The sequence below is a fragment of the Pogona vitticeps genome, chromosome 3, assembly GCF_051106095.1.
Source record: "Pogona vitticeps strain Pit_001003342236 chromosome 3, PviZW2.1, whole genome shotgun sequence".
NCBI classification, from domain to species: domain Eukaryota; kingdom Metazoa; phylum Chordata; class Lepidosauria; order Squamata; family Agamidae; genus Pogona; species Pogona vitticeps.
In genome coordinates this window covers 5,668,055-5,680,642 of record NC_135785.1, presented here as the reverse complement: position 1 = coordinate 5,680,642, position 12,588 = coordinate 5,668,055, and the positions used below count along the sequence as shown (strand labels likewise).

At 49.7% G+C, this 12,588-nt stretch overlaps 1 protein-coding gene across 1 annotated transcript in view; it reads left to right on the top strand.

Annotated features, from left to right (window-relative positions):
- Positions 1–8,897, top strand: part of SLC12A9 (solute carrier family 12 member 9) — a 125,001-nt gene extending 116,104 nt beyond the window's left edge. Inside the window, exons 12-13 of the mRNA XM_020811489.3 lie at positions 5,354–5,500; positions 7,395–8,897. Of these exons, the coding sequence (XP_020667148.3) occupies positions 5,354–5,500; positions 7,395–8,194 (947 nt within the window). The 3' untranslated portion in view covers positions 8,195–8,897. The remainder of the gene's footprint in view (positions 1–5,353; positions 5,501–7,394) is intronic.
- Positions 8,898–12,588: the final 3,691 nt, after the last annotated feature.

Genomic DNA, 12,588 nt, shown 5'->3' with positions numbered 1-12,588 from the left:
GCATCCGTTCTTCGGCAATCAGCCTTCTTTATGTTCCAGCTCTCACTTCCATACATCGCTACCGGAAAAACCATAGCTTTGACTATGCAGACTTTTGTTCGGAAGGCGATGTCTCTGCTTTTTAAGATGCTGTCTAGGTTTGTCATCGCTTTCCTCCCAAGAAGCAGGCATCTTTTAATTTCGTGGCTGCTGTCACCATCTGCAGTGATCATGGAGCCCAAGAAAGTAAAATCTGTCACTGCCTCCATATCTTCCCCTTCTGTTCAACAGGAGGTGATGGGACCGGTGGCCATGATCTTAGTTTTTTTCTTTTTATGTTGAGCTTCAGACCATTTTTCGCTCTCCTCTTTCATCCTCATTAAGAGGTTCTTTAATTCCTCCTCACTTTCTGCCATCAGAGTGGTATCATCTGCATATCGGAGGTTGTTGATATTTCTTCCGGCAATCTTAATTCCAGTTTGGGATTCCTCCAGTCCTGCTGGGTAGAGCTTATATTACGAGCATCCTGAAAAATCATAGTAGGGCTTATTTTCAGGTTAGGTCTTATTTTCAGGGAAACAGGGTAGTCCCTGGGAAATCTCCATTCAGAAGTAGCATGTGCTGAGAGCAATAAGTAGCAGCTATGGGTACTGGAAGGGCTTTTCCATTTGCTGACTCCTAACAGAGCCCAGCAGAGGAATAAAACGAACACAGACCCCAGGGAGCAATCAAGCAGGACTTTGATGGGGAAATTCAACAAGGGAGGTCCCTAACAAAATCTTTGATTTCTGGATATAGTTCTAGATTAGTGGCCTTTCCTCGCATCCTTCAAGGCAGAAATGATAAAGCAATAGGCACTCATAGACAAACAGAAGAAAGTAAAAAGGTAACAGGGATCATGAAGGGAAGAGATGCTTATATGGTGGTGACCTGCAAAGTGTGTGCAATGTTTATCTTCATGCCTGAGAGCAACAAGTGCAAACTGGTGGCCCTGTTGGACGAGAAAGAGAGAGAATTAGAGCCACAAGTGGCCATGCTTAAAGCTATTAGAGAAGAGTAAATAGACAGAACTCTTAAGCAGCAGCCAGCAAGGGAGGTCCTGGAGAATGGGAGAACAGCAAGACGAATGAATGTCGAAGAGAGAACAAACCGAGTAGAGGAGCAAAAGAAGGAGAAGACATTCTTCACCACTGGAACTGCAAAACCGCGCTCAGATGCTCGAAGACAAGTCTGCCAGACAGCATGCAGACAAAGACATCCAGGAGACCCTATGGGAGGACATGAAAGCGAGAGAGTCACTGAATCTGCATCATTCAAAAAGAAGAAGAGAAGAGTCGCTGTCGTAGGAGACTCCCGACGTGTGGGACGGAAACTGAAAGATGCCTGGAAAATCTGTGGGCCTGCCAGGTGTGCTGTCTCCCTGGGGAATGAATTAGGGATCTGGCGGAAGAAAGGATTGCCGTCTCTCGCAAAACCCACAGAGGCAGATCCCTCTCTTATGCACATGGGAACAAATGACAGCCAAGAGGAACTATGGAGAAATTGCAGGAGGAGCTGAAGCTCTGGGAAGGAAGCTCTAGGAAGGATGAATACACTGTCGGAAGGGGCCTCCGACAGTGTATTCATCCATCTTACAAGTACTCGACGTCTGCGTTGGCTTGGGCATGTCGTGAGAACGGCTGATGGCCGGGTTCCAAAAGATCTCCTGTCTGGAGAATTAGTGCAGGGAAATCACCCCAGAAGGAGACCCCAGCTGCGATACAAGGAGATCTGCAAGCGGGATCTGAAGGTCTTAGGAATGGACCTCAAAAGACGGGAAACCTTGACGTCTAAGCGTTCAGCCTGGAGGCATGCGGTGCATCACGGCCTCTCCCAATTTGAAGCGACCCTTGTCCAGCAGGCCAAGGCAAAGAGGCCATCCCCAAACCAGCCAAATCAGGGAGCTGGACAGGGGACAGGTTGTATTTGTCTTCAGTGTGGAAGGGATGGTCACTCTCGAATTGGCCTTCTCAGCCACACGAGACGCGGTTCCAAGACCTCCATTCAGAGCACGTTATCATAGTCTCTCGGGACTGAAGGATGCCTACACACACAAGTACTCTGAAGAGGAATAGAAAGGGAAATGAAAATCTCTGGGTGAACAACTGGCTACGAAGTTGGTGTAGACAGAAGTATAGTCCCCAAATCCCATGAGGTACTGGTTCCCCTCTATTTGGCACAGGTAGGGCCACATCTTGAGGAATATTTCCAGTTCTGGACACGACACTTGAAGGATGCTAACAAACTGGAACAAGTTTACCGGAGGGCAACAAAGATGATCAGGGAACTGAAGACCACACTCTGTGAGGAAAGATGGAAAGAACTGGGCTGGTTTAGCCTTGAGAAAAGAAAACTGAGGGGAGATATTTTATGTTATGTTATTTTATTTTATTTGTTTGTTTGTTTATTGATTTGATTTGATTTGTATCCCGCCCATCTGGTCTATCCTCTAGGAGAGGATACGAGATCACTTTAAAAAATTTCCTTTGCCATACAAAGGAGGGGCAGGATCTGTTCTTGATCATCCCAGAGTGTGGGATGCATAATAATGGGCTCAAGTATCAGGAAGCCAGATTTTGGTTAAATACTGTATCAGGAAAAACTTCTTGACTGTTAGAGCAGTACAACAGTGGGACCTATTACCCCAGGAGGTGGTGAGTGCTCCAGTTCTGGAGGCATTCAAGAGAAAATTAGATACTTTGATTTGAATTTCTGCATCAAACAAATGGGTTGGGCCCATTTTGAATATAACTCTCTGTGTGTGAAGTAGCCCACTTCTGATCAAAAATATATTAACATCTCCGTTTGTTTCAGTTTTACCTATATTTTACCTAAATTTTAATTTTACCTATATTTTACCTACAATTGCGACCATAATTTTAAATTGTGCGGCACTCTGATACGAATAAAGAAGAAAAGAACCGTAAAGATGTGTGCTCTCTGCCATCCAGGGAAAAAAAGCTGTGTTGTGTATGCAACAAATGACAACATGCAAATCAAACAGCTGAGTTGTTCTGAGATGGGTGTTGAAATGGGCTAATGAGTTTTTCAGCCACGTCTTGGTTTATCCACACCCCTTACCTGCTGCACTTCGATGGCAAAACGGCTGCTTCTCCAGCACAGGTTGCTTTTACCTGTCCTCCAGCCGAAAAGCATTTAGAGCTACACCCGCTGGCTGGCTGGCTGGCTTTTGCCAAACTCCGATCCTTTGTGCTGCAAATTGATTTTTCAGCCACTCTTATAAAGGCTGCAAATGGGGCCCCTCCCAGAGCCATTGTGGTTTCCATGGTTACTAATGGATTTCTATTCCCCCCCCCCTTGGAATGGGGGAAAGGGGAGTTGTTAATTTCATTTTTCAACTGCACGGAAGAAAGAGAGAAAAAGATAAAAAAATCCGAGTGATTGTGTAAATCATTGAAAGAAGGCATTGGTGGTTAATGGTTGGGAATGGGGGGGTTCTGATGAGGAAAGATCAGAGGCTGTTGGTGGCAGGATGAGGTGAAGGCCAGGTGTGGATCAGGCTCACCTGCTAGTTCTCCACCCACTTTGGGGGAACTGCTTGGCCAGGTGACAAGCAAGTAGCCCACCGCCAATGGGGCGCATCAAGGATACCCCAAAATTTGTGGCAAGTGGCCAGGCCAGGTCCACATCCCAGAAATGAGTTCAAACGCTGGCTGCTCACGGCCTCTGGGGTGTGAGGTTCAAAGCTCCATCCCATTCGCATTTGGCCAGAATTTTCCACCCAATTCATCAAACAAATGAAGAGATCCATTTCTAAAGAGAGATGGTTGAAGTCAAGAGATAACCTTCTTGGGATCATCTTCTTAAGTCACCGCAAAATGAAGGGAGCAGAGCATTACAGGCGAAAAAAGGGCTTTTGGTGGCGGATCTCTAAATTGAGATGGAAGTAGCAGTAGAACCTGAGATAGTGCTTCCCACGATCTTTGAAATATTGGTCGTTACCAGTTGCATGAACTTTGGCATCATGTGGTTTGAAACCAGCTTTCCCTGGCTGGGGTGCTGAGGTGTTACGAAATGTTTATGAACATTCCATGTTCTCAGAAAGTGGAAGAATGTCCTGCCCACAGAGGGCTGTACACGGCGGGTCAGAAGAAAAGCAGCAGAGAAGGAAAGTGGCAGTATGGTTAGCATGTGGGTTGGTCACCTGCAAGGTTGCGCAACGTAAGGGATGTAGCTGGCGTCTTCGCATTGCGTAGGAGTTAGTGTGATTTGTTTTGAGCAAAGCAGCCTAATGGGAGTAAGAGTGGTGGGGAAAGGAGACCAAGGTGGATCGCCAGACACTGTAGACAGAGGTGGTCCTTAATAGGGTCCCCCTTGGACTCTGTGACGTTCCCCAGATGCCATATCTGAATTTCTCATGAATGCATCATTTGGTAGTTTTCCACCTTCTGTACAGGCCTTCCTCTAATGTAAAGGTTTGAAATGCGTCTCTTAAAACTTGGTTGCTGCTAGCAAGGACTTTGAAGATGAAATCATGCAGGTGTTTTGAGCTCACTGGATATTTCAGTAGCTTAGGTATCTGGCTGCAGACCTAAAGGTTGGGGGTTTGATTCCTGGCTGTGCCTCCAGGGAGAAGAGCCAGCCTGGGTGGCCTTGGACAAGCTGGACAGTCCCTAGGGATCCCCCAGAAGAAGTGAAGGGGGAACCACTTCTGAGTATCCTCTAGCTGGAAAATCCTGAAATAGGGTCACCATAAGTCAGAACTGACTTGATGACATTGTTGTTTAGTCCCGTCTGACTCTTCGTGACCCCATGGACCAGAGCACGCCAGGCCCACCTGTCTTCCACTGCCTCCCGAAGTTTGGTCAAAGTCATGTTGGTCGCTTTGATGGCATACTATTATTTTATTTTTTGGGGTCCCGTCCTTTTGTCTTTGGCCACGTCAACCACTGAAAAAGTAGCACCGAGCCATTTTTCATGAACTGGGTTTTTAAAAAAGGTTCCCTGCACTCTCTTTGCAAAAACCCAGCCAGTGTGCACGTAGGGGTTGTCCCAATGAACTGAAGTTCTCTAGCTAAGTCACACCTCTTTTGGACTGCAACTCCCATTAGCCCCGGACAACATGGGCCTGGAGGAGGCCTGCTGGGTGTTGTAGTCTGGCAACATCTGGAGAGCTGCCCACTCCCGAGCCATAGTTTTCAGGCGGCTTTGCAGGAAGACCACCCACCCACCCATAGACCCACTTTTTTGGTCTCAATGGTATCTTTGGTTAAGAGCTCTTGTGTCCCCAAAGGTTAGCTGCAGCCTCCCACTTCCCCTTGGTATGGATACTCAAGGCCACCTCCACAAGCTGACCCTCTCCCTGTCCTCTCAGACTCCCTGCCTGCGGATCCCCTCGCAGACCAGTCCGACTCGTGGCTGCAGCTCGTGGACAGGCTGAACGTCAAAGCCTTTGTCAACCTGACACTCTCGGACTCTGTACGTCATGGCACACAGCAGCTCCTCTTCATCTCCGGCTTGGGTGAGTAGCCATCCGGCTTGGGCCATAGGGCCAAGGGTAGAGAATCGGAGCTCGGTTGAGTTGCTTCTTGGGACTTCCACTCCCAGAAGAAGCATTCTGGGAGTTATAGTCCAGAAGGGCAACTTTTCCAAGCTCAGTGTTGGATCTGGGGCAGTGAACATCTGCCAACTTCTCATACAAGTCAAGTTCTACCCAAGTCTACCTTCTTGTTCCAGATCATCTTTTATTAGCTCCCGTTCTCCCAAGGAGTAAAATAGAGCGGCTGTAGGTTAAACAGATCAATCTGCTCTTGATTGAGATGGGCACGGACTGCTGTTTTGGCAGGTGGGCACGCTTTCTCCCCCGCCAAACAGCTGATCCGCAGTTTGGTGTCCTGCCCTCTCCAGCATGCATTACTCAGCGGCGGCACCCCACCCGGCCTCCTCCAGGTGCTGCTGCCAGGTGGGTGTCTGCTGGAGAGGGTTGGGGCACCAAACCATGGGTCACCTCTTTGGTCAGGAAACGAACCATTTCGAACCACCAAAGCAGCCGTTTGTGCCCATCTCTATTCTATAATACAATTATAGTTTATAAGTAGATTTTATCTTATTTCTCCATTGATCTGCATTTTAACTGAATGTTTGCATTACATTTGTCCCTGTGTTTCCCCCAATAGACGTTTATGTACAAATGTTGCTCTACAGTGGAAATTATTGTGTGTGTTTCAGCATAGAATATGCAATTTGGTATGCATTCTGACATTTCTTTTTTTTAGCCAAAAACTGGTCCTGCTCTTTTGGTATTCATACAGGTTTTTGCATATACCTTCCCATGGCTAACTGGGTTGCTGGGCCCTATCCTGATTGGGCTGTCAGGTTCGTGACCAGGTACAAAACTAAGATGTACCCCAGTGCCTTGCCAATGAGCCCTGGTTTGTGGTGGCAAGTAACACAAACCTTGTGCAAACACCAGTTGGATTCTGGTCCTTGTATCACAAAATTCAGAGAACGGCGAAAACTGAACGACTGCTTTCAAACCTGCATATTAATTTCAGAATGCAAATCAAATTGTTTCACTTAAAAGAGTGCTTCCAGTTAGAAGATTGTGTTTTGCATGTATACTGGCCCAGTTTTCAGTCCACGGCATCTCTAGGGAGTTTTGGGGGAAAGGCACCTGCTGGAGACACCAGAGACTGGCTGATGATTGGTACAGAGCGATTTAGCTCTCCAGATCTTTGGCAGGTCCATAATCCTGCACCAAACCTCATCATGGGTGAAGGATTATAGAAGAAACTTGCCCACGCTGACTAGGGCTCCGGAAATTAAAATCCGCAGCTTCCCCAAAAAAGCTTCCCCGATCCTGATATATAGACCACACTGAGCTGGGGAGAGCAAAGCTTTGATGACTTCCTGGGTTTGCTGGCTGGTCCTTGCGCCTCCCATGTCCAGCGGAACTGACTGCATGAGGCACAGTTATAGAAAAGTCTGCCCACTGTCCCCTTTTTGGGAGGGTGTGAGGGATCCCACCCACCACCCTCCATTCCTGTCTTGTGAGACATGATATAATAGCATTTTTCAGACGAGTGGCAAGGATCCGCTCTCGATCATCCCAGAGTGCAGGATACATAATAATGAGCTCAAGCTACAGGAAGCCAGATTTAGGTAGAATATCAGGAAAAACTTCTTAACTGTTAGAGCAGTACGACAAGGGAATCCGTGACTGTGGAACGCAGTGGGCTCTCCCAAATGTTGGGGGCCTACAAGAGGAAACTGGACCACCCTCTGTTTGATCTGCTTGGATTTGGATTCCTGCTTTGAGCAGGCGGCTGGACTCGATGGCCTTACACGCCTCTTCCCGCTCCGTAATTCTATGCTTCTACCTTCCATTTCATTGGTTTCTCTTCCTCTCACTTTAGGAGGCATGAGGCCGAATACCATCGCCCTGGGTTTCTACGACAACAGAGCTTGCCAAGATTCCCTGGCCCAGCACCCGGCCTTTAATAGCGAGGAAGTGACCTGGCAGAATTTCCCCCCTGTCTGGAGTTCGAGGAGCCAAAAGCGGCTCTCTGCCCACGAATACGTGGCCATTATCGCCGATGCCGTCAAGATGCTGCGGAACGTCCTCCTGGCCCGCTCCTTCGACGAACTGAAGCTGCCGCAGGCTTCAGGGTGGCGGGCACAACCCCTCATTGACGTCTGGCCCATCAACTTGATGCGTCCGGACAGCGCCCGCTACGTGGACACCAGCAGCCTCTTCCTCCTGCAGATGGCCTGCGTCCTGGCCATGGCCCGGGCTTGGCGCCGGGCCCGCCTGCGCCTCTTCCTGTGCGTGGAGAGCGGTGCGCGCCCCGGCGGCCAGGAGGACAAGTTGAGGCAGCTGCTGAAGGACCTGCGGATCCAGGCGGACATCCACACCGTGCTTTGGGACAGTGTGGTGGCCCTCCATTGGCACCACCAGCAGGAGGGCCGGGACGGTGAGGCCATCAACTTCCCAGGCAACGCCGCTTGTCTTTCTGACGAGTACCTTAGTGCTGTCAATCAGCTCATCCTCCAGCAGAGCTCCGCCCCCACCGTCCGCTTCCTCTATTTGCCCCGCCCGCCGGCCGATACCAACCTCTACCTCCGGTACCTGGAGCAGCTTGAGGTGCTCACCCACGGACTGGGACCCACGCTGCTGGTTCATGGGGTCAGTGCTGTTACCAGCACTGAACTCTAGGGCGAAGCCGGAGGTCTGTGAACCTCATGAGGCTGGCGGTCCTTTGCTGGCTTGTGCCCGCGGGGATGGGCCAAGGTCTTGGTGACTCCCAAAGCACCAGATCAGCATGATGTAGCAAGGAACGAGGACTTGACGGGCATAAAAGCAGACTGTAGGGTACGCTTCTGGGTTCTGTTCACCAATTTTCTCCTCTCGTCCCCCAGGAGGGCTGTTTTGGAGCCCTCTGAACCTGGGAATTGGGGGAGAGACCTGCAAAGCCACCAGGGCCAAGAGTGGATCATCATCGCCTTGTGCCTTGCCTTTGCATGCCAACGGAGGTTGTAGACCAAAGACGCCAAAGCTGTGCCAGGCCTTGCCAGCGAGGTCGTGTTTCCGTCCTTGGGAGTTCAGGGGACACTTGGAGAAATGGGAGAAAATGTAAGACAGCACCGTTTGTGCCGAGCAGGTTATTGATCGCCCTGGCGTTGGGTTGGAGGGGGTTGTTAACGGTGGTCCTACGTTTGGGGAAATGAAAGGCATGGTTTCTCAGTTGTGGTTCTGGTGGGCTTCCACCGCTGAAGGCTAAAGAACACTCCCTTGGAGTCCAGCCGAAGTCAGAATCCAACCGTTCTTCTTTTGGACGTTGGCAGCAGCCCCTCTGTGATCATTTAGTTGTGCGAAGTGTACCTTTTGGTGAAAAGAAAAAAACCAAACACCATGTCAAGGAGTGAGGTGATCATTTCTGGTTTGTCCATTGATGCTGGCCACACAGCCGAAGGGGTTTCAAGAAATGCAGCAAAGTTAACTGTGGAGCTGGTTGGGAGTGGGAAGTCTAAATATTAGAGGTGTTTCTTAGTCCATGTCCATCTCACCTGGCCTTTTCCACACACACACACAAACACCCTTACTGGAAACCTACAGGTCCGTTTCTCAGCACCTCACCCCCTGAGAAGTCCATGAAGGTGAGTTTGCCCCACTTCAAGGGTGCTTAGAATCTTTAAGCCTCACTGCTGCGCCCATTTTACAGGTTCCTCTCCAGGAAAGGAAAAAGGGCCAGCAGCAAAAAGGGGTTCCCTAGAAGAAAGAACACCCCAGCCGACTTGCCATGGGAACCGTCGATCCTCTGCCAGTCACACATTTTGGGGAAGAAGGTTTTCACTGAACGCAGATGAGGACAAGATGCAGCCTGGGGGACACGTGCAGCCCCCCCCCCCTTGCCCAGGTTGTTTTCCATCTCGTGGTCTTCACCTAAACCAATTCTCCTGGATCATGCCCTTGACCCGAACAAATTACCCAGCAAAAGATGATGAATCTTCCAATCCTGGAAGCCTCTGAGAGTGATGGCTTCACCTTCTAAATAGTTTAAAGGTTGCTGCTCCTGCCCCATTTATCACTAGAAAAATACCCTTTAAAAATAGAAGTTTAGGATGCTTCTTGGGTTCCTACCCCCCTTTTTTGTGACAGGGGGCATTTAGATGATTTGTGCAGGTCCCAGATGATTCCAGGGCAGAAAATGGGGACCCAGACACAATGAGGTTGCCCACCCCTCATCTGAGAACCTCTGCCTAGCAACAGGATCTTGAGAGACCCCTTGCAGTCTCTCTCTCTCTCTCTCTCTCTTCTCTTTTCTCTGTTTTCAAACCATGGTAGTTTGTGGCCCTGATCTGCCAGTCCCTTTCCTCACAAGAGTGTCGGTCTGGGTAGCCCCCTGTGTTTTCCTTCTGCTTGGAAGTCAACCATGGGAACCAGACTGACCTTTGTTGTTTAATCGTTAAGTCGTGTCCAACTCTTCATGACCCCATAGACCAGAGCACGCCAGGCCCTCCTGTCTTCCACTGCCTCCCGGAGTTGTGTCAATTTCACGTTGGTCGCTTCGCAGACACTGTCCAACCATCTCGTCCTCGGTCGTCCCCTTCTTCTCTTGCCTTGACACTTTCCCAACATCAGGGTCTTTTCCAGGGAGTCTTCTCTTCTCATGAGATGGCCAAAGTATTGGAGACTCAGCTTCAGGATCTGTCCTTCAAATGAGCACTCAGGGTTGATTTCCTTCAGAACGGATAGGTTTGTTCTCCTTGCAGTCCAGGGGACTCTCAAGAGCCTCCTCCAGCACCACAGTTCAAAAGCATCAATTTGGCGGTCCGCCTTCTTTATGACCGACCCTACCATTGTGGAAAGTGAAGCAGCTGCCCAGGGCAGTAGAGAGTGGGGTTTCATGGAAGGGCAGCATGTGGTTATTTACTGATTTGGCTGTTGGGTGTTTACGGTCAAGAGAGGTTTGCAGTTTAACTGCGCCTAAATCACCTGGTTGTGTTTAGGTACCTGCATGCAGATTTGGTGGGGAGTATTTGCTGCCGAGTCTCAGGTGTCGAAATATTTGGAGGTGGCCACCAACCCGCGCTGTGCCAAGACCCTCCAAGTCCCGTCTCCACCCTTGAACAGCCCTGATCTCTTGCGTGTGGCCTCTTTCCTGCCGAAGGAGGGCTAAGAGAGGAAGACTGGCCAGGATTCAATTACTGGTATCCTTGACTCCTGCTAATGTTGGGCTCCCTCGCTAGGCTGCCCTCTTTTCATCTGACTTGTCACTTTTGCTGACAGGCTGGCACTTGCTGTCAACGCTACGTGCGGCGTGCACACTCGCTCGCCGCCCCGTTCCCCCCCCCCCGACTGCTGCCCTGCATCGCTGCAGACCATGTCAAGGAGAACGCCTGGCCAAGTGACAGCCTTTGTTCCGAACCAAGAACGGAATGGCCCATCCGTTGGGGGGGGAAAGGAGGAGAAGCTTGTCTGTTCCCACTGGTGTGTGTGTGTGTACATGCATGCTGCTGTGCATTGGCTTGCACAATTAGATGGTGGAACTGCCCTCCCAGCTTGAATGAGTGTGCAAAATAGGCTTCTGTTGTTTGGGAGCCCTCGGACTACAAACTCCATTGCTGTCAGCCATTTGGTGCAAGATGGTGGGAATTGAAGTCATGGGTTCATCTGGGGTTCCCACTGGGTTAGGGAAAGGCAGGCAGGCATGTGAGTTTCAATACACGTTTTGGTGAACGTGCAGGAGAGCCTCGGCCTGCACGTTTGCCGCAAGCTGCAGCCACCTGCCTGCAAGCCGAATCGGCCCCCCATCACACCAGAAATCTCAGTTCATATCCAGCCCCACAAAGGTTAGCCACATCATGGACACATCCTTGTGCAAGCTCTGGAAAAAGCCCCCGCCACTCACGCGACAGAGTGTTGTTCATGTGGGACGTGGCAACGAGATGCTTGAGCGAACCTTGGATTCCCAGCAAATAAACGAGCAGACATTGATACGAAACACTAGCAAACGACTTTGCCTCTCACCTCTTTATCTGTCACCAGATCTTTCTACAATCAGTACTTCCAACAGGTTTAAGAGGCACCTTCTCTAATCCTAAGTGTAGGTGGCTCAGTTATAGGGTTAAACCATCAGAGTAGACACATTCTGGAAAGGAAAGGTGAGGGGTGGGGGAGTCATTCTATAAATGAACATAGAAGATGGGGGGAGTTCAAACCCGGTGAGATTGTGTCTTCTGAGGCCATTATGGTGACAGTTCACCAGGATGAAAATTGGGGAGGGGGGAGCAGGCACAGTGGGTCCCATCCTTGGGTCCCCAGATGTTTTTGGAGTAAAATTCCCAGAAGTCTTTGTCGCTAGCTGTGCTGGCCAGGATTTCTGGGAGTTGGAAAACATCTGGAGACCCTAAGTTAGGAGCCACTGAACAGATGTCTCTCTTTAGTCTATTGGTGAAACAACTCTGAAAGTCTTGTAAATCGAAGGGAAGGCCAGGGGTATGGGATGAGTTTATCTCCATTTGCCCCTACCCATGTGCTTGGAAAAGTTACCGTTAGGTACTACAGCTCCCAGAATCCCCCAGCCAGCATGACCACCATGGGAATAGGAAGCTTTTAGCCCAAAAAAGGTTTCCCCTCCCCCACAAACTGTACTCTTGCCCTCCACCCTCAGTTGTTCATTATTGTCAAGGGAGATGGTATCAGTCAAAGCTTGATCGAGTGGTTTGCTTCTGAGTTTCCAGATTCAACGTTTAGCATCTCTAAGTAGAACTGGAAGTATTCCTATCTGAAACCCAGCTGGAGAGTTGTTTCCACCCAGCATTGACAGTATAGGGCTAGAGCAGTGGTTCCCAACCTTGGGTCCCCAGATGTTCCTGGACTACAACGCCCAGAAATCCTGGCCAGGACAGCCAGTGGTGAAGGCTTCTGGGAGTTTTAGTCCAAGAACATCTGGGTTCCCCAAGGTTGGGAATCACTGGCTTGAAATAAATGAGGGTCTGGTTCCTTCTAAGGTCCCTTTGTGTTCCGATCTTTCTCTGAAGAATGAGAGTACAAAGCGTCCTGTGTTTGTAAGATGCAAAAGCTAAAAGGGACAAGCTTAGATCTGC